The following is a 27,938-nucleotide window of genomic DNA, read 5'->3' on the forward strand; positions in this document are numbered from 1 at the left end:
TTCATCGTTCACGTCCCAGTTTTCTGTGTCGGGAAATGACGATGATGACGTCAGAACAAGAAAACGTAGCCTCTGCGCATGCGCGTTCTTCTTCTTCTGTTTTAAACCGATTCTGTGCTGCCAGGCAAACTACTACCCCCTATGGGTAGAAAAGAGCAATTACCGGTACTAAAATCACATCTTGTGTTTTGTGAGTTCTCAAGCCCTCTTGATAAAAGGCTTTGACATGAATGTTAACCTCTTCAACTAGCTAGCAGCAATGTTAGCTTATTCAGCAGGCTAATAGGAATTTCAGGATTGATTGATTGACATCAATTTACTAGCAGCAATTTCTCCTCTCCAGAAAGTTAAATGATGACTCGCTTTGATGTGCCTCGAGCCGAGGGACTCCGAAAGCTAAAATAGCACCATAAAATCTAGTAGGACTGCTGCCTAGATTATTTTATGACCTTCTATTTGTCATGTCTGCCATCCGACCGGTCCATTTGGTTGTCTTATATTTCTGCTTTTAAGGTCAAACTTGATATCTTTGTTGCGATCACAATCTCTGGTCAACTTCAGCTATTTCAGAACATCCAGATGAGAAACCAGCATGAGCAAACATGACAGAGTTTGCACTATTTTAAGGTCATGTTTCATGAACTTGCACTTTCTTGTCATGAATTTCATCATTCTGCCCCTGACAAATATTTACACAATCACAGCCACCAATAAATAACACAGTCGCTTATCTCAAAACCTCGTTCAGACTTTAGGCTAAAATACTCAAATGTGTCCTCTGGTCCTCTGTGCTGATGTGACATCATGACATAATTTAATTTGTGATAAACACAGAGTTTCATACAGTATTCAGCATGAAAGGCACTTCTCAAGTCTCCAAGTCTAAGGACCCTTAACAAATCACAGTATTTCTCATATCTCACAGCCACAGGCTTCAGTCTTTTGTGTGAAACTATATTTCACTAGTAGTGGTTTTCTTTAGGATTTAGATCAGTAATCCTTGACCATAAATTTGACACCTAATTTGTGTCAAAGTAGTGAATCCTGTGATTTTATAAATTTGAACAATGTAGATCACCAGATCCAGAATTTGACTTGGATCCAGTTCCAGATGTCCTACATCTTATGGTAGTTTAGTAGTTTTAGAGTTATCCTGACAACAAACAAAAGGATAATAAAACACAGCTCCTTCATGATGGCAATAATGAGAAATAAAACACTTGAATTTACTTTGGTTTTATATCTTTATATCATGATAGTAATTCAACAGTAATGAATAACTCTAAATTATGCATATTCATAAATATCAGGTCACTACATACATACTTTCACATCTTATCACATCTTATGTCCTCCTGTGAACCAATAGTAATTAATTATTATAATTTGATTTAACTAAATCTACATTTCAGAATTGCTAAATTCAGGTTACCATAAGTTAAGTGAAAATAAGAAAAGCCTGACAAAATTGTGACACACTACAGACTCTAAATTAAAGATATTCGATTTAATGAACTAATTCTTATACTATATATTTTTTATTCTGCTGCTGATTTTTTTCAACAAACTCAGAATTATGAAACATTGTTGTCAGGGGTAGGCAAGGCTCCATATTTCAAAGGTGGTCAGATCGGATATCTGGGGTCCGCTCAGGTGACTCGTCGATCACTCCGTCACGGAGCTCTCTGATTGGCTGCGTTCGGGCGTTCACGTGAACTCCCTTTGGTCTTTAGAATCCAGGAGAGAAAACGCCGACTTTAGAATGAGGGGAGTTTAACGACCCGACTCTGTCTGTAGTAGGATCTAAACATGAGCCGCCATGATCCATAAGCAACGCTCCTCCAGGTAGAGGAGAGGCCCACAGGTGCTGCAGGTAAACCTTTAATAACGCTTCGAGGCGCAAAAGCCGCTCTGTGCGCCAAGCGCTTTACGCTTTAATGTTGGGCAGCTTGCGGATGCGTCATGATGTTAAAATGCGAAAACAATATATTGTTGGAATGAGTGAAAAGGTCTAAAATGCGAGATGAGATTCCCAGCTCTGCAGATATGATCAATGCGTCCGTGGTATTGGTGTAATCGGCAACTAATGCGCCGGAAATTAGTGAAATCTGCGGTTTCGTGTGGACGATGGGCCAAAGCGTGGAAAAATATATTTGTTTTTTTATTTAGATACACCTCTACGCGTGTGTCCGGCCTCACTCATTCGTCTTCTTTGTCTGTTACAAATTAAATTAAATTAATGTGGTTCTTGGTTCTCTTATGAGCTTCATTCTTTTTTCCAAATGCAGCAACAAATATTTTTTTTAAATATATATATACATACAACACCCATAAAATAAATAAAATAAAAAATCCAGCTTCCATATCGTACACATTTGACTCATTCGAAAAGGAATAGGAAGAGGCCAAGGCTTATCAAGTACTAGTGCGTTCTTCTCCATCAACAAATGCAGAATTCCAATTAATAAACTAAACAGGCAACATAAAAATACTCACTTCAAGCTACTTAAGAATAAAAAAAACCCCGCACAAAAAGAACAAATGATTTCTGTGTGTTTTACACCCTCCTTCCTCCTGTCTATACTTCTCAAATATATATGTCTTGTGCATTCTGTATTATATTCTTACTTTGTTTAATTGTTTCATCATTCTGCGCTTTACCTTCTAACAGACGTTTCTCTCCTCTCTCCAGCGTTGTCGTTATGCCCATTGACATGACGTTGCCTCTGTACCTGTCCAAAGAGGACTTCGTCTACAGGACGTCTCCCAAAACATGCAAACCTGCACTGCGGTTCCGACATTCGTGCTGCGTCGCTCAGACGGAGGATGGACGACCCTCCAGGAAAACCAAGAAGCGGGTGACGTTCGCCGACCACAAAGGCATGTCTCTGACCAAAGTGAAGATCTTCTCCGAGTTCAGCGACCCCATCGACATCCCTTTGAACATTCAGGAGCTGTTCGGCTCGGCGCTGACTCTGAGCACCGAGGAAGACAAACTGGTGCTGGACTTCACCCAGCCGTCCTCAGACTACCTGCGCTTCCGTCAGAGCCTGGAGACCAACCTCGTCTGTCTGGAGCACTGCGTCCTGAAGGAGAAGGCGCTGGCGGGAACGGTTAAAGTCAAAAACGTGTCCTACGAGAAGTCTGTGAAGCTGCGCGTGACCTTTGACAGCTGGAAGAGCTACACGGAAGTAAACTGTCTGTACGTGAAGGACACGTATCCCGGCTCGTGTAACGACACGTTCTCCTTCCAAGTGTCTCTGCCCGATGAGCCGCGGCCCTTCGAGTCCATCGAGTTCGCCGTCTGTTACGAGGTGGCTGGATGCGAGTACTGGGACAGCAACCACGGGGGGAACTACAGGGTCGTCTGGTCGTCCGTGAAGAGGAACCAGCCGGGCCCCTACAGCCGCCACACGGAATCCTTTAACTCGGGGATTCATTTTGACCGGTATGGCAGCCCCACCTGTTCGCATGGGCTTTTCCCCGATTGGCCGAGTTACGCCCGATACGAGAACAGTGGGCCGTACTATTGAACAAGAACACGTCTGGTTCTTGTTTTAAAAGACACATGTGAGACTTTTAAATTTCCCATATAACACAGCAGCAGGTCTGGATGGTTACCTACAGAATCCAAAAACAAACATGTTACGCATACATTCACTGCTAGCGCGTATTTAGAATATCATGAGGCTTATCGCGAATACTTATGATTTAATAAAATTGAATTAAAATGTTTATTTTTGGTAATTTCTGTGCAATTAGGAATATTTTTAAAAACGTATAATTTTTTTGTCTCATTCAGTCGCGAGAGAAATGAGAATATTGGATCCACTGCAACCACAGTAGATTTAATAGATTTGATCAACCAGAATCTCGTTCTCAATCGGTTATATCTTTCACACCAGTGTTCCTACTGTTACGAGTGATGCCATTGTCCATTTGGAATCAAATGTGATGTTTAAAATTATTCCAATGAAGTGAGATGTATTTTGTTTTGGATGTGACTTCCTGAATGTCTGAACAGGCTGTAAAAGAAATGTAAAATGATGTTCAATAAAATTTTGTTTTAAGATTGCATGATGTTAATCCAGACCCTTTTGAAAATGTTAATTTGATATGTTCAAAAGATTGTATTTTATATATTAGAGTTTGAAATCAAAGACAAAACAGCTGCTCCATACACAGGTAAATAAATACCTGTGTTGGAAGCGATCGTTGGTGATGATTTAGACGACTATCTGGTGTTTGTAGGGACTCCCTGTGACACTCCAGGTCAGATATAAGACAGTTTTACAGTAAATAAATTATTTGAATGATTTTCAGAACGGGCGCATTTGTAAATAAAATAAAATAAAAAGCAGGTGAATGTAAACAGGTAATATTTGCTTGATGTTTTAGTGTTTAAGCTGAATGTAGAGGACTTCAGGGTCAACTGAGTGATGGAGAATGTGGAAACCTAATGTTTGGGGTGAAGTATCACATTCCTCGGCCCATTTGATCAAAAACGTGTCATTTAAATCGATTTGTTTTATTTCTTTTTCTGGATCCCTGACTGCTTTATTTCATCTTTCATTTCCTGTCCGTCCTGAAAATGGTTCCCCCTTATCTCCCTCCTGCCACTTTATTTTGCTTTTGAAAATTTAATTCGGACTATAAATTGTCCAAGACTTAAAAAAAAAAAAAAAACAGTACGATATTCTCTAACCTTAAGACGTTCATATCTATTTGTATTTGTATTTAACGTGTCCTACAGATGGAGACAGAGTCTACACGTTCGGTTTTTGACGTGTGGGACAAAAAAAAAAAAAAGAAAAACAGGAGAAAAGAGCTCGACGTGAATAATTAAAAAATCCCTTTAATTTAACTTCACTGGTTAAATAACAATTATAATAATGTCTTCTTATTTAAATGTGATTCTTTTTTAAATGGCCATATTGCATGCTTGATATTTCACCTGCTAATTCTAACACAAGTGAGGAGACTTTCCCTTTCACCCCCTCCCTCCTGCTCCTGAGGAAGGAGGGAGGAGGAGGAGGAGGAGGAGTGTTGACGCAGTGTGCGCCTCACTTCCACTGTCCGCTCCCAGGAAGAGACTCGGCGGCTCACGCACAGATTCTACGCCGGGATAGAGCCTCCGAGGACGGGGTGTCGAGGCGATGAGGACTCCGGCGGAGAAGGGCGAGTACACCCGGAACCGGAGCTCTGATCGGCGGCTCCACCCGGACCTGTGACCGCGGTGGATTGTTATCATTGCGCGTGGGAGAAAAAGGATGCCTCCGCGGACACGGGCTTCTGCTGCTCCCGTTGAATAGATCGATCATTTCCCGACGTGGACGGAGGATTTGATGACTGCCGCCATGCTGCCTCCGAGGTCTCCATGAAAACTCTCAATGAGAACAAGGAGCAGGAGGAGAAGGAGAAGAAGGAGGAGAAGGAGGAGGAGGAGGAGGGCGGCTGCAACGCCATGGATGACAAGGAGAACAATCTGAAGACGGCCACATTGTGGAGGGACGCCGCCCTCCGCTCCAGGAAGCTGCGGAGCAACCTGCGCCAGCTCACGCTCTGCTCCGAAGACAACCGGATCGTCCTGCCGGAGGACATCGCCGAGGTGGAGGCGCTCAACCTGGGCAACAACTCGCTCCAGGAGCTGCCGGACGGCCTGGGCTCCTCCTTCAACCGTCTGCGGGTCCTGATCCTCCGCAGGAACAGGTTCGCCGCGGTCCCCCCTTGCGTCCTCCTCGAGCTGGGACACCTGGTGGAGCTGGACATGAGCCACAACCTCCTGAGGAGCGTCCCGGAGGGCGTGGGCCGGCTGAAGGCGCTGAAGAAGCTGTGCGTCAGCCACAACAAACTCCAGAGCCTGCCCTCCCAGGTGGGGGCGCTCCGTCTCCTGGAGGAGCTCGACGTCAGCTTCAACGAGCTGCGCGACCTCCCCGGGTCGTTCTCGGGCCTCGCCAGGCTGCGCGCCCTGGACGCGGACCACAACAAGCTGAACCGGTTCCCCCCGGAGATCCTGGCCCTCGGCGAAATGGAGGAGCTCGACTGCTCGGGGAACAAGTTCGAGACGCTGCCGGCCGACATCGGGAGGCTGCGGTCGGTCAAGATCCTGTGGCTCAGTCGGCTCCGAGTGCCGGCGTTGCCCGACGTGTTCTGCCACCTGCGCAACCTGGAGAGCCTGATGCTGGACGGGAACAAGCTCGCCGCGCTGCCGCCCACCTTCGGCCGCCTGCAGAGGCTCAAGATGGTCAACTTGTCGTCCAACGACTTCGAGAGCTTCCCCCGGGTGGTCTTGAGCATCGCCGGATTGGAGGAGCTGTACCTGAGCAGGAATAAGCTGACCCGCGTGCCCGAGGAGATCGGGCAGCTGGCGGCGCTGGTCAACCTGTGGTTGGACAACAACGCCATCACGCACCTCCCGGACTCCATCGTGGACCTGGGGAAGTTGGAGGAGCTCGTCCTGCAGGGCAACCAAATCGCCGTGCTCCCGGAGAACTTCGGCAACCTGTCCAAGGTCAACATCTGGAAGGTGAAGGACAACCCGCTCATCCAGCCGCCGTACGAGGTGTGCATGAAGGGCATCCCGTACATCGCCGCCTACCAGAAGGAGCTCGGCCATTCGCAGCTCGCCGTGAGGCCGCGGCTGAAGCTGGTCCTGATGGGGATGGAGAACGCGGGGAAAACCCGACTCAGGCAGAGCGTGGCGAGCGCGCAGCAGCAGGGCGGAGTCCGGGGAGGCAAAGGGATCGAAGTGACCAACTGGGTGGCGGACGCCGACCGCAGCCTCACGTTCCTGGTGTACGATTTGTCGGGGAAGCCGAACTACGACCTCGTCAAGCCCTTTTTTCTCACGGCCGGCGCTCTCTACGTCCTCGTGGTGAATCTCAAGGTTTACTCGCCCGCGGGCTTCTACGCCCACGTCGGGCGTTTCCTGCACCTGCTGGGCGCCAAAGTTCCCCGCGCGGTCGTGTGCGTGGTGGGGACTCACGCGGACCTGTGCGGCGAGGCGGAGGTGGAGGAGAAGCGCCTCGACATCCACCGGCAGATCGGCCTGCAGGAGAAGAACGACGTCCGGGCTCTCGGGAGCCTGGCCCTGCAGGTGGATCAGGCGCTGGAGCAGGGCGCCGGCGTCCGCTCCTTCAGCCCCCACGTCCTGTTCTACGGCGTCTCCGACGGGAACCTGAGGCGGAAGAGGTCCTCGCTGCAGTACATCCTCAACCACCGGCTGCAGATCCTGTCTCCCGTGCTGAGCGTCAGCTGCGCCGAGGCGCAGGGGAACATCCAGAGGCTGCGGGAGAAGCTCGTGTCGGTGGCGGACCACCGGGAGATTTTCCCCAACCTCCACCGGGTGCTGCCCAAGTCCTGGCAGACGCTGGAGGAGTTGCACCTGGAGCCCAAAGGCCTGTGGCTGTCGTGGTGGGACTCGGCCCGCCTGGGCCTGCAGGCGGGGCTGACGGAGGACCGCCTCCAAAGCGCCTTGTCCTACCTGCACGAGAGCGGGAAGCTGCTCTACTTCGAGGACAGCCTGGCGCTGAGGGAGTACGTCTTTCACAACCTCCCCGGATTCATCGCCATCGTCAACGTCTTCTCCCAGCGGGACGGAGACGCCCTGCTGGAGCGGCTCCTCTCCGAGGGGGAGTCGGGGGAGGAGGGGGAGTCGGGGGAGACCCTCAGGGCGACCCATCTGCGGCAGCACGTGGAGGGCTTCCTCCGCCGGGGCCTCCTCCCCTCCAACGTGATCCGCCTGCTCCTCCGGCCGCTGGTCCAGACCCGGCAGGACCTCCAGCTCATCATGGAGCTCCTGGAGAAAATGGGGGTCTGCTACTGCGTCAACAAACCCCGCAACAAGCCCCTGAACGGATCCACAGCGTGGTACAAATTCCCCAGCCCCGCCAACGGCCACGAGGCCCAGGCGGAGGCCCCGGTGGGGCGGAGCTCGCTGCCCCCGTGCCCGTTCCTCTCCATGGAGCAGCTGTACATCCAGTACCGCTTCCCGCTCCTGTTCCCGCCGGGGCTCTTCGCCCGCTTCAGCGTGCAGATAAACAGCCACGTGGTTCAGCGATCGGACGGCGGGCGCCACATCTTCGCCTACCGAGGCAAAGTCCCGGTGGTGATCAGCCACCGGTCGTCCACGGGAACGCTGCAGCCGGAGAGCCTCTCCATCGCCAGCCGCGCGTCGCTGCCCAACATCTGGACGGCGTGGCAGGCCGTCACGCCGCTGGTGGAGGAGCTGAACGTGTTGCTGCAGGAGTGGCCCGGCCTTCACTACTCGGTGCACATCCTGTGCTCCAAGTGCCTGAAGAGGGGGTCGTCCAACCCGCACGCCTTTCCAGGTAGGCGTCTACCTTTTTTCGTCAGGCGTTTTGGATCCTGTCATGTGACCTGGCCGAGGCGTCAAAGAGTTAGGTTCACGCCCACTGACGGGGGGGGGAACAGGATGTCAACAAGAATGGCTGTTTTTAACATTTTACCGTCATTTCTCAATATGTTTTAAATCTAAAAACATTCTAAATCTTGAACATGCTTTAATATATTTTATAGAATTCTCACCAAGTTTGAAACCAAAATGATTCGTTGTCTATCATATATGAAGTTTATTGGTAAAAATCTACTATTGAACAGCTGCTAATGTACAAATGACATCAGAACTATATGAATATATGAATAAAAATCAATATTAAAGCCCCCCCAAAAAAATATTTTATGATGATCATCACAAATATATCGATAAGGAACGCGTCAGTTCTTCCGTAGACGTCGGACAGGGACTGAAACTGGAACCATTAATCGACCAGAGAAAGTTATTCTTGAACCGTCTTTAATGTAATAATAGCTGAAACTTCTGTGGCTGCAGCTGCTACTTCCTGAGTGGGAATTGATCATTCATCCGATGCGAGTCGACGATATAATCGGCCGATGACCTAGAATTGATTTAGAGAACATTTTGAATCCCAAGACATCAGCACATCCTATAATAAGGAGGTTCTGACGAATGGATCCCGAGGGGGCCCTGATGCGATCAAATTGTTTCCGCGCGATTACGAGTGAAACGAGTCGTTTTATTTGTGGGCTCTTTGGTCCGGCCCGATCAGAGTCTGGATCAGACGGCGAGCTCCTTCTGCTTGGCCGCTAAAACCAGGAAACGCATGCAGCTTGTCCCCCTGGGGGGGGCTGTAAAAGAAAACGCAGGCCTCCATTGTTTACCACCACCCATGGAGGAATGTCCTCCAGTGTGTGTGCCTGAAGCCCCCCCCAGCGTGGTGTTGTGTTTCCTGGGTGGATCCAGGTTCCAAATAGTTCTTCTGTTTCTTGTTCTTCTCTTCCTTCTTCTTGTCCTCCTTCCACTTTGTCTCTCTTCCACCAGCCTACAAGCAGCAGCGAGTTCAGTGCAGTTTTTCTTCTTCCTCTGCTTGTCGTTTCCTATCACCTTCCGTTAATGATTGAAACGTATTGATCCATCAGCTCTGGCTGTCCTGATGCCCGTTCGCAATCAGTTGTGGTTTTAGAATGCAGGTTATTTCCTGCTTCCACGTTTAGCGGCAGCAGCTGTGGATCAGCCGGGCAGATTGTTCTCTGTCTGTAGGTCCACTGCAGAGGACATGTCAACGGGCTGGGTCTCCGGAGGATATATATTCACTGTAACCTTCCGTGTTGTTGCCGTTTGCTCCTTTAAGAGCTCTCCCAGCTCTCTCTGTGGGTTTCTTGTGGCCTTTTATGGACTTTCTTTCAGTCTGTTGACGCCGTTCTGTTCTGGAGAGCCCGTCAGACTAAACAGTGTTGCTGCTCAGGCTGTCCTATTCTGCCTTGGTACTTGGTACGTTCGGGTCTGGACCTGTCTCAGAAACTCTAATCTGGACCTTTCTGGAGACCAGGCGTTTGTCTTTGTTAGCTCCCGATTCGTTTAATGCGTCCACAACGATGAGCGGTTTGAGTTTATGCTGTGTGTGTGTGTGTGTGTGTGTGTGCGCCAGACGTTCACAGGTGGTCTTAACGTGCGTTCTCTCATGAGAACTGGACCACATCCAGAGGTGATCTGGGCCACACTTGAAGAACCACCTTCTTACCTGCCCATGGAAATGGGAATAAATAATTAAATTTACAAACTGATTGTAAATAATGCCGGCCTACAACCAGGAAATCACCAGAGTCCCTGAAGAGATCGCATTATGCATCAGGAAAGGCTTTAGAGCAGGGGGGGGGGGGGGGGGGATTGTTTTTTCCATGGGGCCACATTTGATCTGTCTCCATTCAGGGATCATCGGGAAGATCTGTAACCGTTACGAAACTTGCTGCGGAAAGCGTGTCCTTACTTTCACTTTATCAGCGTGACTCTGCTGATCATAATCTGCTTTAGGGATTAGAGTATCCAGATCCCCCCCGGTGAGGTGGAGCCGTTTTAACTGGCACTGTGTGTAGACCAACAAGAGGAGTGGCCCCGCCCTCCGCGCTGACATCAGACGTCCACCTGAACACGTGTTGTCTCGTTTAGATTAGCCAGTCACGTGTTGCATGTTTCCAGATTTCTGTTGCAGTGGCTCTACTCTGGCTTTAGTGCAAACAGCAAAAAAATAAAAAAAATCAATGAGCCAGTAGAACAATCGTCTCCAGAGCAACACGCAGAACCTTTGTACTGCAGTTAAACAGAGATCATTGACTTCTACGCAGCCCGCCTCCAGCATGCCAATCATCCTGGTCATGAAGGGGGGGGGGGCATTTATGTTTATGTGGGATGGGTCATTTCGGATCATGACCAGACTCGTCCCCCACATGTAGAGACGTACGAGGAAAAGGCTCCTCGTGGTTTCAAATCCCTTTACGTGAACTTTAATCGGTTTTAATCTGGTTGAACTTTGATTTCTGATTTTCTTTCTCGTTTGTTCTTGCCCCCCCCCCCCCCCCCCCCCCAGCTGTTTCCGACGTAACATTCATGTCTGGAATGACATAGATTTTATATTAGATTAGCATTGATCAATTGAATGGTCCCAGTATCCAAGCATTAATAATCAACTGAGCAGCACAGATGAAACGTTTTGGGCTTAGTGGGGGCGCTTGGGGCTCGGCTAGGTAATCTGCTGAAGAGGATGATGATGATGATGATCCTGTTGCATCACCCTGCCTGCTCAGTCAGACGTGTCACTGAGGAGTTTACCTCCGTGTAGACGTCTTGCTGGCTCAGGATGTGAGGCGGGAGGGGGGGGGGGGGTGTCCCTCCCGGAGACTCGCCCATGTCTTCATGTCCTGCTTCAGCATGTTTCCTCGTTACGTGCTTGAGCTCGGCGAGGAAAGCGTCTTCCGCCGGGTTCATTGCTCTGGTTCTTCTTTGGCTTCCGGAGGGGCCCCTTCTGGAGGTTTTCTCCATCAGCACCCGTGACTCCGGCGAGTTTAAAGGCAGATTGGTCTGTCATCCTCTCAGCTGAAAATGAGGAATATTTGTCCAGCATTTAATCTTTTAATAACATTCCTATTTTATAAAACAGAGGAGGATATCAGTAGCAGCTTCAGCCTCCTGGTTTTGGGTCTAGGGGGGGGGGGGGGGGGTGTCGCCATTTGGATCAATAACAAGAACCGAATAGATCACAGATTGAACATTCCAAAAACATTTGGAGTATTCCGAACGCGTCTCCTGGCCAGGATCAGGAAATGGCACCGTGAGATCGCATGAGGTCACAGCTAGGCCAGTTGGTGGAAGGAATTCCCATCTAGACAGGGGGGGGGGGGGGGGGTCACTCTGTGACTTATGGATATTACACTAAGGGCGTTCTCTTCTTCGTTGAACCGTTTAACATGTTTTCCCCCACAGATTGAGGCTTTGATACACCGAAGCGTGTTATTGGCCGGTAGCCACGGCGGCCCGGAGGCCAAAGTCTGAGGCCTGCCGACTTATTTTTGGTTCCGTTTCCTCTCTTGTGGAAGGGGGCCAGGCATTCCTGAGCATCGCTGTCGGTACGGCTGCCGATCAGAGGATCAGTGAGTTACTGGCTCTGACTGCCGACACGACGATGAGTCTCAGAGGCCGATCCCCGTCGGCTGGCTCCGCGCTCCGGTTCACAAATCCTGCTCTTTATCTCGCCGGAGATCTCCTCTTCAGCCCACCATTATTAACTCACATTCTGCGCTCGCCTTCATTTCATGTAGAAACAAGCAACAATCTTTTTTTTTTTTTATTATTATTAGTGATCCAGTGATATTTAAAGTGACAGAACAAAATTCTTCTGCACAACCAAAGGAAAATCTTTCTTTTTTTTATTGGTGCTTCTGTCCGGATAGATTTTCCAGCACACTATAAAACTAATTGTTAGCATGCTAGCCAAGCAGGTACATTTTAGTCATGTTTTTACATTTATTAGACCAGACCAGATGTTAATTTATGTGGGAAGGTGTGTGTGTGTGTTTTTATTTTTATAATTGACAGATAAAATTCAATGTTTGAGGTTATTAGAATTCTGCTGGCCATGAATCCGGATGTCTTCTCCAGGATCAAGCACGCCGGGCAAACAGCCGTCTCTCAGCTGGTTTGTGGTCACGTGTTGTCCACACACACACACACACACACACGCACACACCGATGATGTCAGAGGCATGAAATGGAAGCTGCCCGGCTGTTTGATCCTCTGTTTTCAACACACTGCAGCTTTAATCCTCTGAGCTGTTGGCCTCTGACTTCTTGCTGCCGCACATTAACGGAACAAGAAGGGTTTCTCGGATCCGCCTCCAGCGGGGCGGCCGTTGGCGGGGCGCTGGAGCCCGTTTGCACGCAGGGTCCCCGCTGTGGCCCGTGGCGTGGACAGGGGCTGCTGTAGAAAGTAGAAACCAGTTTGACGCGGGCGCCATGAGACGCATCCATTTTCGGCTCAAGTTGCTAAATATTTAAGCGCAGCTTAAGCGACTGGGTGTGTCTGAAAGGATAAGCAGAAGAGCAGTTCTTAAATCGCCGATGTTGTCGCTGTTAAAGATGTCGTCCTGCTTGAGAAAGGATTAAGGGAGAAAGAATGAACTGCTGCTGATCGCCATGGCGACGTTAAAAAACGTCTGGTTGCGGTTCATTTATATATCAGTAAACTAAGACGTGAAGACATCTCGGTTCCTTTCGTTGTAGATTATTGTGTTTCATGATTGATTGGTCTTTAATTGTCTATCAGAAGACCGACGACTGTAAACTCGGGAACCCGTCCAGTAGAATCATCCCACGGCAGCAGAGCAGGGGTTCACGTTGGATGTTTGGAGTTATTGAATGAAACTCGGCGAGAGTCTGGGGTTACCAAATGTTACTGAAGATAGGAAAACCCCTCCTCATCCTCATCCTCCTCCGTTTGCTCAGGGAGTTGACACTTTTAGCTGGAGAAGGAATGCAAATGTTGATCTGTGTTCAAGAGGAGGGAGAGACAATGAGGAGGTGGAAGAATGAAGTGGAGGAGGAGAACCAGGGAGAGGAACAAAGTGGAGGAGGGAGGATCAAAAGGAGGAGGAGGAGTTGAGCAGGATGAATGATCCCTCGTCTAAATTGGAAGGCTGATCGTGAGGAACGCCTGCAGACATGACTCAGGGCTGAAAACACAATGAGAAAAAAACGTGCTCACGGTTCTCTGCCAGAAATCAGTGTTTGTGTGTGTCTGTGTGGATGGATGGATGGATGATGGATAGATTACAGCTGGATTCATTACAGGGTGGAGGGATGAATGGATGGATTATAGATACAGGATTGATGAAAGCAAGGATTAAGTGCAGGATGGATTTAGATACAGGATGGACGTTGGTATGACCCTTGAACCGGATCTTCTCTGTGTCTTCAGACCAAATGGCTCCAGAACAGCAGACAATCGATCAATACCGCTGATGGGTAAAGTGCTGCTAAATGCTTCTGAGCTTTATTCCGTCGTACAGAGACGCCGTGATCTGATCTGGTTAGCATAGCACAGCTCAAACAGCCCAGAGACGCTTCGACTGCCTGAAACCGGATCTCCCAGCTATGAAACGTGGGCCACATACACCCCACCGGACTACAAGTATGGCTGCAGAAGGTTCCCGTTTGATCAACACATAAATCTAATCATCAAATTCATTTTGGTTGATCAGAAATAGGTTTTAAAATGTAAGAACACCAATAAAATACAAACCAGTCAGGATTTGTCAAAGGCCCAAAAACAAGCTCAGACTGGAACCAGTCGGCCTCCAACGCCTCTGTTAATCTGGATCACACTGAGATTAAGAGTATTGATCCAGAGATGGAAGCCAGTGGAATGATGCTGTTATCCTAACATGGCAGCTGGTTGGTGGTTTTTGATCCCGGCTGTAAAGCCAGACCTGGAGGAGTCACATGACGAATCCGGTTATTTTACCCCAGCAGGTTGAAGAAAGGAGGTCAGTCAGGGCATGTGTGGTGGTAGATAATCCCACATGATCGCAGCGTGGGGGGGCAATACTGAGCCATGGATGCCCTGAATGTAAACGTAGTCCATGGAGGTGTGAAATGCAAGTCTGGTTCACTAGCTGCTAGCTGCTGTTAGCATGTCGTCATTGTGCTGTACCTGCCTGTTTGCCATCCCATGTTGTAAATCCTAAACCGTTGCGTCATCCACTAACAATAACCCCAACCCCATTATTATCATGTGACGTTTCGTATTATTGTGACTTACAAGATCCTAGGATTGTCCTACTTCTGCCCTGCTGTTTGCTTTAACTTAGAACTGATCCCCCCACCGTGTGGACAGACTGCCGTCTAGTGTTGGAAGTCAGTAGTGAACGAACCAATCAGAAGGGCTCTCTCTCTGTGCGTGTGTGTGTTTCAGGCGAGCTGCTGTCTCAGCCGCGCCCTGAAGGCCTGACTGAGATCATTTGTCCGAGGAACGGCTCCGAGAGGGTCGACGTGGCCCTGGTGTACCCGCCCACTCCCACCGCCGTCAGCCCCTGTCCCCAATAACGGGAGGGCAGCTCCTGGCTCAGCCCGCCGCATCGCCTCCGCCTGAACGTCAGGCTGTTGCTGCGCCTCCCCGTTGAGCCTGCTTCTCACCTCCTCTACACGCCGCGCCTGAACGCAGCACGCCGGCTCCTTATGCGGTCAGACTTAGCCCGCCCCGTTTCACATCGTGTGACTGAAGCGCCTTTTTAAATGACGTGTTTTCTTGTTCCAGGTTGTTCCCATCCTCTCTGACGTCTCATCATCCTGCAGTATTTCAACTTTGTGACGACCACACCTGTCCGCTGACCCCTGACCCCCTCGCACACACGTGTCTCTGTGGACCTGTTTGGTTTGTAGATGTAGTTCAGACTGAAAAACTGCGACGATCAGGTGTGTTTGGATCAAACGCGAGAAGCAGATTTCTGCCACAAGACTCTGAATGTAGCATGAAGACACGCCATCAAGTCAAACTGGGAGAACTGGGAGTGCAGCTGTACCGGTAGCTCCGTTTTATGATTGAAGATTACACTTCTGATGCTTTTTTTTTTCCTTTTATGAACCTGAGTTCAGAAAGACTCCACGCTCACGTCTGCACAGCCGATATGAACCTACGGCTCGCGGCTGGTTATGTTAGCTTAGCATAGATTTAAATCGAGGTGAAGCAACTCACCTGGTAAGCCCAAATGGAACAAACCACTCAGCAACGCTAAGTCATTAGCACGTGATCGTCAATCAATCATGTATTTATTTTAATTCTGTCATTCATTTCAAACACAATTTCTTCAATTAAATTAAATTTGATGTTTGTGCTCGCAGCCTTTCGTCCAAACGTACACGACCTCTTCATGCTGAAACGCTTTTAGAGCTTTTTGTAAGATCGTGATTCGTTAAGAGAGGAGCCGACACCAGCCACGCCGTGCTGTAGGAAAACACTGGCGTTTTTGCTCCTGATGTGTTTTTGGTGAACTGTTTGTTCTCTCAGGGTGGATGGAGTGGATCTCTGTGTGTGTGTGCGTCGTGAAAGCTGCCCATCGCAGCTGCATCTGATGTGTTTTTTAAAATAGCGGTGAAAAATAGTGCAGCATCGACTTCACGGCAGATCTTTTGTGGGTCACTAGTTCAGTCTCTTTCTGCTGCCTCAAGATAGCAATGCTCCGACAATGCTGCTGACCACGCCTCATTGTAACACTAACACCAACACGGACTCTCAGATGAACGCAACATCTGATGTCGGCGTAACATCAGGTGTTCCAGCAATGTTAAAACCCCGAATGTTCATGCTTAGCTGTGCTAAGCTAGTCAGACGCTACGCGACACAGTAGCAGCTGCAGCTGTCGGACGATGCAAACATGTCTTCCTGTCCAGACGCGTCAAATGTTGTCGAGACGGACGAACTTTAACGTCACGGACCCGCAAAACTCAGAGGAATCGGTCCTGATGTTGATCTCCTCTGATGTATGGATGGCCGACCAATCAGAGCGTGTCAGGTCTTCACGCAGGCTCAGAGGATGTTTCTGAACTTTGTAAATAATATCTTTATTTTTATACTTTGAATCCAGCTTTGACTTTATTTACAGTGGAATGCTGTGCATGTGGGCGTGCACATGTTTTTATGTCGCTGGTTTCAACATGTATGACGATACCAAATAAACCCGTTTCAGAACCTCCACCTGGTCCTTCAGTACATCGGTCCACACAGCAGATACATCCTCACAGTAGTACAGGAAGTATTCTGATGCTGAAGTCTGTCCACGTTTAATGTGGCTGTAAAGCATCTTTAAACATAATGTGGCATCCATTAGCTGCTCAAAAGATGAGCTCAGCTGTCTAGTCAATGTATTTTTCGTTCCCTGATGATTCAGGAAATATTCCAAGATGGCGGAGCCGTGATTTCACACGCACATGAAATGAAACGCAGAGCAAACAAACATGAATCTGCTGAAACATCTTTATTAGAACTGTAAACTTCCGAACAACGTCGGCAGCGTCGCCGGTTTGGGATGAGGCTTGTAGCCGATTCGCTCGTTGATGAGCTCCGCCCTCGAAACTCCAGCGGAGGAAGAAGCCGACGCGGAGGCCCCGCCCCCAATTATGTCAGCACTTATGACAGAAGCCCCACCTACACCTCCCGACTCCGCCTCCTCTCGCTGTCGCTTCCTGGCCTAAAAAACAAACAAAAAAAGAAATAATAAATATCTCAGGTTTCCCACAACAGAATATAAATATAAATGTAGTAAATTAATGTAAATAAAGGTTAAATAAAAATATGATATTAGTGGTGATGCGCCGCTGCTGAATGAATATAAGCGAAACTCTGAAAACAAACGATTGATTATTGATTCCTTACGGTAGGGCCCGAGGAAACCAATAATATACAAGGGAAGATCAAAGATCACTGTTGATATGCATAAAATCAACATTAATTTTAGATCCTGGTGGGCGTACAGTTGTGAGAAATAGTACTGAGAGTGAATATTGACAGGTGATAGAAGTGATTGAAACCTCAAGCTCCTTCTTAACGCTCTCGAACTCCTCCGTGTCGTCGATCTTCAGCTCCAGACGAGTCGGTTTTCTCCTCAACATCTTCTCTGGATTCAGAACAAATTCTGTCAGAGAACAAGATCAACAAAAACATCACAGGAAGACATTTGGAACAGCTGCGAGGTAAAATGATTGACATGATGCTCATCGATATGACGCTGAGCTATCCTGCTCAGAGGTGGCATGAACAGAACCCAGTTCTTAATAGAGGAAGCATGAAAACATGTTTGATTCGTTCCGTTCGATCGAACCGGGATCAGCTGCTCGCTTTTCATTGGTTCATTTGAACCAGTTCCTCTTTGGATCCGTCCAGCGTTGAACACTGCGCAGACACTTAAGCTAACAGGCTACATGTTTAGTTTGTTTGAAGGATGGAAACAATAATTTAACCGTCGCCGATTAAACCTCATCTTTCGTTTATATGTTATTCTGTCTGACGTCATTTACGTCCTTTAACTCACCTATCAGGCGCAGCCGCTGAGGATTCTCTGCGGCTCCTCTTTCGCCTGCTGGTTTCCGTCTCTGTTTACCGGAAGAACAACCCTTGACCCGGAAGCTTTTCATGTGTTAACATCCGGAAGACGTTGCCGCCTCGTCTAGCTCATGTAAGTTTTAATTATATATTTTTTTACCATGTAAAAATAATAAACGAACCGATAATAAAGCATATACCATGTTACGCGTGTAACACTATGCGGTAATAACATTCGGCATCACGTAGATTCATGCGAAGCGAGGCTTTCCCTTGATTTCTATAGTGATGCTAATGCTATAATGCTAACAGCATTGAAAACCCCTTCCTGCCGTTCCCTAACATGTGGATTGATCTGTTTCTACCTGTGCATTGATTGGCTATAACCCGTTTTGAAATGAAAATATTAATTAGAATTATGTCCCCATGTTTCATTATTGATCAATCATTCATTATTTATTGTAGTGTCTTCCTCATTCTTCTGTTGTCTATTTATTGCCCCCCCCCCCCCCCCATTTAATAGGGTACTTTATTAAGAAAGTAACAATAGTACTTATCCTTTTATTTATTTATTTTGTTTGTGTTTTTTTTCCCAGTGGCCTCTTGGTCCAACAGCATTAACAGTAGAAGAAGAAGAAGCGATAAGATACAATGTCAGACGAGGAGGACTTCGTTCCGGCCATGAAGAGTCGCCGCGTCTACTATGGAAGCCTGGAGGAGAAGGAGCGTGAGCGCCTGAGGTCAGAGATGGCTGGTGGCGGGGTGGCCAGAACTGATGCCCTGAAGGCGGGGATCAAAGCGGGACACATCAACTTTTCTTCAGGTGTGTAACCGTAGGTGGATGGTTAGAAAAAAGAATGACGGTAAAACGGTAGAGGGTGAATGAATGAACCGTTTTACTGAACGCTATCAATAACTTTATCTAGTGAGCCTTGAATATGCTGATCAGTTATCGAAGCAATCCTTCATAGTCATTTTAAAATAAGGCTCCAAACACACATGTGAGAGAGTCTTCCCATGATGCCTTGCAGGAGAGACTCTGGAGATAGAGGAGCGTGTCAGCGAGCGGCAGCAGGACGCGCTCGCTGCGTTTGAGCGGCGCCGGCGAGCGCGGCAGATTACGGTGTCCACTGACGACGCTGAAGTGAAGGCCGGCCTCCGAGCGCTGGGGGAGCCAATCACTTTGTTTGGAGAGGGACCAGCTGACCGCCGGGAGAGGTACTTAAAAAACGAAAAAAAGACGATGATCAGTAATAGTGTAATCAATATTTCATCAACATGTATTGTGCTCATATTTGGCTACTCGTCGTAAAAGGCACGTACGTGCACTCTGTTGTGATCGACAGTCGTGATTGATCAGAAACCTGTGCGTGTTTGTGTTGTCAGACTGAGGAACATTCTGTCTGTTGTTGGTCCAGACGCTCTGAAGAAGTCCAGGAGAGATGAGGAGAGATCCAGGAGATCACAGGAGGAGGTGCACATACACGCACGCACACACACACGCACGCACACACACATACACGCACACACACACAGAGTCTAAATATAAACATCTTATATCATATTTGTTTTAAACAAATATCTGTTTTAAGTCTTGATGATAAAGGCAAATATTGATAAAGCCTTTCATTCTTATTCTTTAACATTTTGAGACACACATCTGGATACAAAAAACAACAACAATATCTGGATTTTTCCATTTTAGTTATAAAGGAGACTTTTTCCAAAAAATAAAGTGCCTTGGCGGATGTTTGCTTTCTCCGAGTGCTTTCCACGTTTATGTATTACTATAAAGTATAATTTTAGGGTTAGCAACCTACATGGGTCAGTTGGTCAGCTGTGACGAGTCCTTTTTTCCCTCTTTGACCAATCACAGTGCCGGCAGACATGGTACCACGAAGGTGCTTCCACCCTGAAGGATGCTCGACTCTGGATGGCGAAATATTCTCTGCCACGGTGAGTCAGCAACGAGCAAGCCAATCACAGACAGCGGAGTCGATTCTTGCCTTGGAAGTCAGAATGATCTGATTGGCTGCGACTCAGGAGCTCCAACTGTGATTGATTCATCAGGGCGGTGAAACGACTTGAGATTGCCCGCATTCAGAAGGATGTTAGCGGGGCAACCAAGGCGATGCGACAACAGGAGCTGTACAAGAGCCTGAGGGTGAGGCAAGATAATAATCAATAATCAAGTGATTACTTATGACATGTTCATTGTGATAACAACATTACCAATCCTTTCATTTTTACATTTCTTTAAAATCAATAAGAAAATAAACTGTTGTCTTTTCTCCAGAATCTCAACAACTTCTGCAGTCAGATTGGCGACGATCGACCAATCAGCTTTTGCCACTTCAGCCCCGACTCCAAAATGTTGGCCACGGCTTCCTGGTATAGTGCCTCATTCATTAGCATTTAGCATTAGAGCGTTGATATTTATGTCTATGCTAATATAGTTAGCATGAAATTAATGCTAACGTGCTAATGGTCCCATGACAGGAGCGGCCTCTGTAAGCTGTGGTCCGTCCCCGATTGCAACCTGATTCGTACACTCAGAGGTTGGTCAAACTTTGCATGCTTTATATTTATGTTCATTATATTGATTATTAGTTCAATAGTGATTTTAGATTCCTGTCTGACCTGATTGAGACGCCATCCCTTTCTTTCCCTGTTTCGTGATTGGCTGAAGGACACAGCACGAGTGTAGGCGCAGTCGTCTTCCGTCCACAGGCCGGCATCTCTCTTGAACAAGGGGACGTCAACTTGGCCTCGTGTGCTGCGGACGGCTCCGTGAAGCTGTGGAACTTGGAGAGGTAAGAGACCCGGATGTAGGGAAAGAGGAGGGAGGAGCCAGGGAGGAAGTAGGGGGGAGGAGCCGAGGTGTTGAGAGATAGGAAGAGCCATAAATAGTTCTTCACTGCCTCCGTCCGTCTTTGGTTTCTGCAGTGATGAGCCGGTGGCGGACATCGAGGGACACAGTGAGCGAGTGTCTCGCGTGTCTTGGCATCCGTCTGGAAGGTTCCTTGGGACGGCCAGGTAAAAAGGTGTTTCTGTACTAGTACACATTGCGAGTACTGATCTGTGCACCAGCACACACACTGAGCGCTGATCTCTGCCTGCAGCTACGACCATTCATGGCGTCTGTGGGATTTGGAGGTTCAGGAGGAGATCCTTCATCAGGAGGGACACAGCAAAGGCGTCCACGACATCCACTTCCATCCTGACGGCTCGCTGGCAGCTACTGGGTAGCCATCTTATTGTTGCTGTCTTTTACTTTATAAAAAAAAAAATCAAATAAAAATGTTGTTTCCCAGCAGAAGGTTCTTGAGCAACCTGTGTGAGAATACACATGAATTCATATACATTTTACTTCGGAAGGATTATGAACTATTGGTTTTATTTTTGACAGAAGTGTTGACCAATCATCTCTCTCTCTCTGCCTATCTAATCCCGTCCAATCAGAGGGCTGGATGCTTTCGGTCGGGTTTGGGACCTTCGAACAGGACGCTGTGTTGTCTTCCTGGAGGGACACCTGAAGGAGATTTACAGCATCAACTTCTCTCCCAACGGGTCAGTCTATCCAAGATCAGCGTTGGAAATGCAAAACGAGCCAGACATGCTATACCTGTAACGTACCGTGAGATCACTTTATGATCTGGCGCTATATAAATAGGAATTCATTTAAATTATCTTTTTCTCTCAGGCATCATCTGGCGACCGGAAGCGGCGATAATACATGCAAGGTTTGGGAGCTGAGAAACAGGAGGTGTCTGTATACAGTCCCCGCCCACCAGAACCTCGTGTCAGCTGTCCGCTTCCAACGTAAACATTTAAAAAAATAAAATTCTCTAATATTTCTCTTAATTTTGCTTTATAATTTTTTTTGTCTGACATCACTTCCTGTTTGCTTGCAGCCACCGATGGTCACTTCCTGTTGACGGGAGCATATGACAACACGGCAAAGGTTTGGAGTCAGCCAGGCTGGACACCACTGAAGACGCTGGCTGGACACGAAGGGAAGGTACAAACGCTCCGCCCAGATGTTGCTGCCGCTGTCGATTGGTGGAAACATCTCACGATGGCGTTTCATTTTCAGGTGATGGGAGTTGACGTATCGCCCGACGGGAAACTGATCGCCACCAGCTCCTATGACCGAACATTCAAACTGTGGTTGTCTGAATGATTTCATCATTAGGTCATGGCAGCAGAAGAACATGTGATGAGATGTTTTTTGGTTTCTGACAAATAAGTTGTTTTTTTTCCCAATAAAGTTCTTTTCAGTTTCTCATTTTGTATATGTAGCAAGTCCAAACTTAAAGGTGACACATTTTGTGCCAGACTTTGGTCAAAATAGCGAACAGATGCTGCAGGACAGCGTCCGTCATTTCTGTCAGAAACGCTCTAAACCCGGGAACAACTATCCTCAGCTTCCTTGGTGGCAGCCACTGATTTAACATTTTTCTTCAGCGTTGGACTAAAATGACCACGATTACATTTAAATAAAGAGTTGGTTATAAATCAGTCGACAGAAAACATACAAATGCGTTTTACACTTTTGCACCGCCCTGCTGGACAAACTGAGCAGCCGTTTTATTTAGAAACCATTTTATTAATACTGCATCACAGTAGCGCACTCTTCACGTATGACAGCACACACAGTGATTGATCAAATGATGCCTGTAGCTCCGCCCACCCTACCTCCAGATGGGAGGATAGGCACTGCAAAGCTTCCATAGCCTCAGAGTCCTGGGACAGTGACCGGAGATGAAGCTGAAAAATCAAACCATGAAACGCAAAGGTTTTATTTTAGAACAGAAACACCAGTTGCACTCAAAAGGACTGCTGTGATTTGATTGGCTCACCTTCAAGAAGAGTGCCAGGTAAGCATGTGCCAGATCAAAGTCCCGCCCGGTGGCAAACATGCTGCCAATCATTTGAATGAAGGCGAGCAGGAGGCTGTTGTCTTTGCCGCCCTCTGTCAGAGAGGCGAGCTCAACAGAGATCGCTGCCGGCCCACAATTCTTCAGTAAACGGATCGGGCGATCAACTGCTCAGAGAGAGAGAGAGAGTTGGGTCCAGGTTCTGGTAACATCAGAGTTTTTCACCATCGTGGTGACGACTATCCAGCGAACGGATGCAGCACTCTAGCAACCTACCCGTCTGTGCAGCTCGATGCTAACTGTTAGCTACCTCGAAATGTAGCATAATATAAACGCAAAGCAACTGAAATGTCTGTATGAAAAAAAAAAACTTCAGGATCGACTTTATAACATGTAAGAAAGATTAAAAAACAGAACTCACATGACCCCGACTGCATGGCCGACTCCAGTTCAGAACTGAACTCTGACCTCTGACACAACGAACCCCAGCTCAACACCTTTGACTGAACACAGACGCGGTTTCATCGGTAACAACTTCATCATCGTTATGATTCGTCAAGGGGAAACGCGAGATGTACCTGGGTTTCCTCTTGCACCGTCTCAGGGGCTGTGAATCGGGGCGTGAGACCCGTAAGTGTTGGCAGGAAGAAAGGCGCAGCAGCCGGAGCTGCAGGGGGCGCTACAGGCTTGTTCCTCCGCTGCAAGGAACAACACATCTCACATTATCATGATTAGTTAATTATCTTGAATCATGTGTCCAATTCAAACTCTTAGATGACTTCATTGTGGAAGGCCACGCCTCCTCAGTGACGGCTTTTATGTTCTATTTTATTGTCTGCATGAACCCGATGCATATTTATCAAACTGACCTCAGGTCAGCGCTGACGACTCACCTTGATGATGTCCAGGTGCAGCAGACTTTTCCATCGAGACTCTGGCAGCAGAGACAGAGTCACAAGCTCCGCCCCCAACTGATCAGCTGACTCATAGGCATCCTCATCATCATCATCCTCGTTTGATACCACTTGCTGTTCCGACTCCTCCATGGTGACACCCGGCAGCATCTCCATAGCTGGTTGGTAATCAGCCGGGAGGGGGCGGAGCCCCACAGGCCCACACAGACTCTTATTGGTCCTGAGGGGGGGGAAAGCTGCGCTGTGACTGGCTGCAGGAGGAATGGCTGTACGCGACACTCTCAGGTTAATTTACTGCATCCTGAGAGGTGATCGGTTCAGACCAGAGGACGATGCCCAGGCTGTCAACGTGAGCAGTAGCCAGGAAGTCTCCAGTTGGTGACAGGGAGACTCCCACTGGTGCCATGGCAACCAGGAAACAGTCAACAAGACTAAAGAGCGAAATGGAAGTTAAGAGGCAGAAGACAAACCATTAATGAACCTTTAAACACGATCAATTATTCCAATCATTGATTTTAAAAGCACTCTTACCACCCAGAGGGGAGATCCCAGGTGCGAATGGTGCAGTCCATCGCCACGGTGATCAGCCATCGGCCGTCAGGACTGAATGTCTGACGACAGACAAAAAACATTCACGTGAAACAACCACGAGATTTATTGATCTAGTCTACAGTAGTATATTAACTATCAGATTTATGGACCCACCATATCATTGATGCAGCCGTGGTGACCAGCAAACTTCCTGACGACTCGCCTGGTTTCTATGTCAACCACCAGCAGTGTGAAGTCATCCAGTGCTAATGCTAACATCCCACTAGCAGAAAGTGAAGAGAATACTGTTTATTATCCGGCTCAATGTAAACACCACGCTGAGACTAATTGCTTGCAGTACCACACTAATAGCTAATACCTGTCTCTGTGTAGCTTCATGCCAGCTGGGGCAGCATTTAGCTTTAGCTGACCTTCCTGCTTCCTGGTCTTGAAGCGCCAGAACCTGAGCAGCCAATCCGAGCCTGCAGTCAGCGTCAGCTGATTGAGGGTGTCCGTGGCGACGCCGCGCACGACCCCATTGTGAGCTGGAAGAGAGGGAGAAGGGGTCAATGACGGAGGGACACTCAAAGTGGACCGAGCACAGCTGAGAACAGCAGAACACACCTTTCTCATCGCCATAGCAACCCCTGTGCAGGCCGGACTGCATGTTGTAGACCTCGACACGGCCGCAAGATAAGCCAACCAGAGCGAAGTTGCCGCAAGAAGTGATGCTGACAGCCTGAGAACGGAGACATGAGGTCATGTGACACTCATGGGGAGGACTTTAGAGAAATTCAGGCGTGGGGGCGGCCTACTGTTGCTATGGCATCCCGGCAAATGCCTGTCGGTGGCTTTAGTTTGTGAGCTCCCATGGTGCACCGATTGTAGTTCCACGTGGTGGTTGCTAAGCGACCACGATGGCAGGCAACGATGCCATCCCACTCTGACTGGCGAGCAGTAGCTGCCAAGCAACACAGAGAACCAGAGTTTGAGCACAAGGTTCTGTTAACAGGGTTCTCAGTCAGCAGGTTTGAGAGCGCCCACCTGAGGAGAACGCCGTGATGGAAGGAAGACGCAGCTCCTCGTACAACAAACCCTTCTTCTTCTTATGTTCTTTCTTTTTGTTGATGGAGCCTGAAAATAACGTTTCGGTCAGACAGATGATTATGTTCCAGCTTCCCGGTTGCAAAGATTAGATCTCATCTGATTGGCTGACAGGCGCTCCACCTATTCTAAAAGGGTTGAACAAAGAGGTCTTCTTCTACTACATAAATTCTGACTGGTTATTTCTATGGGCAACCAATAAAAGGCTCTGACCACTTAGACATCAGTTTTCTTTTTTTTTAAAGGAGTCTGATTGGACGGTAGGGCTCACCGTGACCTAGGTTCTTGTTGAAACGCTCATGGACAGTGGAGAATGATTGCAGTGTCCCATCCTGACCTGCAGGATGAAGAAAAATATCATTTTTACAATGTCTCAATCCTAAGTAAATAAATATATATATTTTTTTTTAAGAAAATGGATGGATGGATAATTAACAAACAAAAGAATGTACACCAAGCGTAAAATTATAGAACATTTAAAACAACATGTTCAAATTGAATAAATGATGTTTTTCTGTTACCTGCACTAAGGATGTTTTTTCCATCGTTGCCATGGTGATCAATGGTGGTCGGTGGGGCACTGTGACCCTGCCTACTCCGCAACAATCTGGCCCCACCCCCTTCTTGGTCAAAAATCCATACCTGTATAATTTTAAAGTTTTATTCTTAGCAGTGGTGCGAATTAAGAGTTAATCCATCACCGTTATTATTAATAATAAATCAGTTATCAATATTACCTTAATGGCATTGTCAGCCCCATTGGTGAATAATAGCGGTTCACCATGCAGGAAGGTTGCCGCAGCGATGGCCGTGTGGTGGGCGTGTGTCTGCTGAGTGACCAGCTGGCGCCGCTCCAAATCCCAGAATGCAATGTGACCCTGAGGACTGCAGGACGCCATGATGGGGGGGCCGTCTGAAAGATCAACGTCAATCTGTTCAAAGTCAATTATGGCGAGAGAGAGAGAGAGAGAGAGAGACTACTATGTGCACCTGTTCTGAAAGCAACTGAGCAGACCGGTCCCCAATCCTGCGTGAAGCTCATCACCGACTCATCCAATCGGATATTGTGAATAATGATGCGACCTGTTGCCATGCCGATACCAACCACATCCACTGCAGGACTCTGAAAATATAATATTTAACTTTAGCTCATAATTAGTTCTTGTCAAAACTGAAACTCTGCATTAACAAAGCATGAAGGTTTGGGCTTTAGGACACCGATATCTTTTTATATACCGTAGTTACCGACCTGCTGCAGAGCAGTGACTCCAGCCGACCAGCCGGGGAAGTTGTACAACAACTTACTGAAGACATAAAACGAAATATTAAATTAGAAACAATGCTGCTTAAAATCCAAAAAGGTTTTTACAGTTGGTAAAAGTCCTGTCAGAATAAATTCAGGGCCGACATGGATTACTCAGCGTTTTGCAACATCATCATTCTGAAACATGCCAACCTAGTCTTGATGTTCCAGAGCTGCAGTGCACCCTGGGAACTTCCCAGCAGCACCTTGTTCAGGTAGGTGCTTGGATGCATCATGGCTGACACGTCAAAGGAGGAGGGGTCAAACCGCAGCTGTAAGTACACATCTGAGAGAGAGCGAGAGAGCGAGAGAGAGAGAGATTGTCAACAGCAGAAGTACAACAAAGACCCATGTGAAAGTGATTGAAGCTCCGCCCCCTCACCTCCTCCCTGAACATCCCAGATGATGACATCGCCTCCACTGTCGGCTGAGATCAGCTGATCCCCTAGAGGAAGCAGCAGACGCACTTCCTGTCCGTGGCCTCGGTAACGCATCACCACCTGTACGGAGAGCCAACTGTAAGTGTGTTTGTTTGCAGTTTCTACTTTTCTAAAAGGTAAAAATGTGTCAACAGAAATGTATGATAAAAAGAAATATAAATGCACTCAAAAATAAATGTGTGATCAATCTAATGTAATAATTCTGCACCTATAAATGACAAAACGCAGTGTTTGCTTTCATTTTTTTTTTTTTTAAATAAAGTTGTTTTTACTTCTTTGTTCCTTGCAAAGGCGCTGATGAGTTTTCCAGCGGCGGCGAACACCAACATCCTGTCTGCCGCTAGACATGTGATGTCATCGGGAAGACTGTTGCCTAGGAAAACACCACATGACGTCACAGTCAGGGAGCGAGACTCGCATCAGAGAAAATGGAGTTATAATAAATTTAAATGTACTCACTGACAGCAACGATCCCCAACTTGTTCACCTGAAAGGAATAAACACACCAACAATCAGTACGCCTGATTTTTTTTTTATATTAAATTTAAGTTTCTTACGTTGTATGTGTGGAAACATTTCCCGACTGACGTCACCACGTAAAACTCGCGGTGTTTCTTGTGGTACCTGAGCGCGTGTGGCACGTGGTTGGAATAAAGCCCCAGAACACGGAAGCCAGAAAACAAGGAACTCCCGCCGCCCGTTCGACTCCCACTAACCGACATGTCCGGTAGCAAAGGCCGACCTTACCGGACGAAGACCGAACACACGCAAACAGAAATATAAAACAGAGAGAAGGAACGGAACACTAGCTCCAAACACATGCAGAGGGCCAAAGAACTGAGTCCGACTGGAAACAATAA

At 47.7% G+C, this 27,938-nt stretch overlaps 5 protein-coding genes across 6 annotated transcripts; 3 read left to right on the top strand and 2 right to left on the bottom strand.

The window, feature by feature from the left end:
- The first annotated feature begins 2,702 nt into the window (after nt 1-2,702).
- Nucleotides 2,703-3,533, top strand: ppp1r3b (protein phosphatase 1, regulatory subunit 3B). The gene has a single exon (XM_068753296.1). It carries the CDS (start codon nt 2,703-2,705, stop codon nt 3,531-3,533), a length of 831 nt encoding a protein of 276 aa, XP_068609397.1.
- A 1,844-nt stretch (nt 3,534-5,377) lies between these two features.
- Nucleotides 5,378-14,914, top strand: mfhas1 (multifunctional ROCO family signaling regulator 1). The gene is made up of 2 exons (XM_068753313.1): nt 5,378-8,330; nt 14,784-14,914. The coding sequence occupies exons 1-2, from the start codon at nt 5,378-5,380 to the stop codon at nt 14,912-14,914; spliced, it is 3,084 nt and encodes a 1,027-aa protein (XP_068609414.1).
- Nucleotides 14,915-16,831: 1,917 nt separating this feature from the next.
- On the bottom strand, nt 16,832-17,970 carry cdc26 (cell division cycle 26 homolog). 2 transcript variants are annotated; one of them, XM_068752705.1, is made up of 3 exons: nt 17,896-17,970; nt 17,396-17,499; nt 16,832-17,055 (listed from the first exon to the last, which is right to left on the bottom strand). In XM_068752705.1, the coding sequence occupies exons 2-3, from the start codon at nt 17,474-17,476 to the stop codon at nt 16,846-16,848; spliced, it is 291 nt and encodes a 96-aa protein (XP_068608806.1). In that variant the 5' UTR covers nt 17,477-17,499; nt 17,896-17,970; the 3' UTR covers nt 16,832-16,845. The 2 variants fall into 2 exon arrangements, with proteins under 2 accessions (XP_068608806.1, XP_068608807.1); XM_068752706.1 differs by having other exon boundaries at nt 17,396-17,481; nt 17,896-17,956.
- Nucleotides 17,966-22,191, top strand: prpf4 (pre-mRNA splicing tri-snRNP complex factor PRPF4). Its single transcript, XM_068752704.1, has 15 exons — nt 17,966-18,039; nt 18,503-18,729; nt 18,938-19,124; nt 19,293-19,380; nt 19,783-19,862; nt 19,977-20,070; nt 20,203-20,297; nt 20,406-20,464; nt 20,596-20,719; nt 20,853-20,942; nt 21,029-21,151; nt 21,369-21,476; nt 21,610-21,728; nt 21,821-21,927; nt 22,003-22,191. Exons 2-15 carry the CDS (start codon nt 18,558-18,560, stop codon nt 22,087-22,089), a joined length of 1,533 nt encoding a protein of 510 aa, XP_068608805.1. The 5' UTR covers nt 17,966-18,039; nt 18,503-18,557; the 3' UTR covers nt 22,090-22,191.
- A 322-nt stretch (nt 22,192-22,513) lies between these two features.
- Nucleotides 22,514-27,882, bottom strand: wdr36 (WD repeat domain 36). Its single transcript, XM_068752844.1, has 22 exons — nt 27,636-27,882; nt 27,538-27,565; nt 27,351-27,451; nt 27,021-27,138; nt 26,792-26,924; nt 26,585-26,639; nt 26,326-26,458; nt 26,073-26,248; nt 25,857-25,977; nt 25,607-25,672; nt 25,276-25,365; nt 25,047-25,192; nt 24,856-24,970; nt 24,611-24,776; nt 24,406-24,514; nt 24,232-24,311; nt 24,024-24,131; nt 23,680-23,920; nt 23,365-23,484; nt 23,208-23,289; nt 22,769-22,953; nt 22,514-22,676 (listed from the first exon to the last, which is right to left on the bottom strand). Exons 1-22 carry the CDS (start codon nt 27,798-27,800, stop codon nt 22,527-22,529), a joined length of 2,688 nt encoding a protein of 895 aa, XP_068608945.1. The 5' UTR covers nt 27,801-27,882; the 3' UTR covers nt 22,514-22,526.
- Between the last annotated feature and the right edge of the window lie 56 nt (nt 27,883-27,938).

Source organism: Brachionichthys hirsutus, chromosome 19 (assembly GCF_040956055.1).
Source record: "Brachionichthys hirsutus isolate HB-005 chromosome 19, CSIRO-AGI_Bhir_v1, whole genome shotgun sequence".
NCBI lineage: Eukaryota > Metazoa > Chordata > Actinopteri > Lophiiformes > Brachionichthyidae > Brachionichthys > Brachionichthys hirsutus.

Coding starts and splice junctions, on each gene's coding strand:
- ppp1r3b (XM_068753296.1), top strand. CDS start 2,703: ATGCCCATTGACATGACGTTGCCTCTGTACCTGTCCAAAGAGGACTTC.
- mfhas1 (XM_068753313.1), top strand. CDS start 5,378: ATGAAAACTCTCAATGAGAACAAGGAGCAGGAGGAGAAGGAGAAGAAG. Junction 8,331..14,783: donor CAACCCGCACGCCTTTCCAG/GTAGGCGTCTAC, acceptor TGTGTGTTTCAG/GCGAGCTGCTGTCTCAGCCG.
- cdc26 (XM_068752705.1), bottom strand. CDS start 17,476: ATGTTGAGGAGAAAACCGACTCGTCTGGAGCTGAAGATCGACGACACG. Junction 17,056..17,395: donor GCGTTAAGAAGGAGCTTGAG/GTTTCAATCACT, acceptor TTTGTTTTTTAG/GCCAGGAAGCGACAGCGAGA.
- prpf4 (XM_068752704.1), top strand. CDS start 18,558: ATGTCAGACGAGGAGGACTTCGTTCCGGCCATGAAGAGTCGCCGCGTC. Junction 19,863..19,976: donor GCGAAATATTCTCTGCCACG/GTGAGTCAGCAA, acceptor TTGATTCATCAG/GGCGGTGAAACGACTTGAGA. Junction 21,477..21,609: donor ATCAACTTCTCTCCCAACGG/GTCAGTCTATCC, acceptor TTTTTCTCTCAG/GCATCATCTGGCGACCGGAA.
- wdr36 (XM_068752844.1), bottom strand. CDS start 27,800: ATGTCGGTTAGTGGGAGTCGAACGGGCGGCGGGAGTTCCTTGTTTTCT. Junction 24,777..24,855: donor TTGCTATGGCGATGAGAAAG/GTGTGTTCTGCT, acceptor CCTCTCTTCCAG/CTCACAATGGGGTCGTGCGC. Junction 24,132..24,231: donor TGGGATCTCCCCTCTGGGTG/GTAAGAGTGCTT, acceptor TTCGCTCTTTAG/TCTTGTTGACTGTTTCCTGG.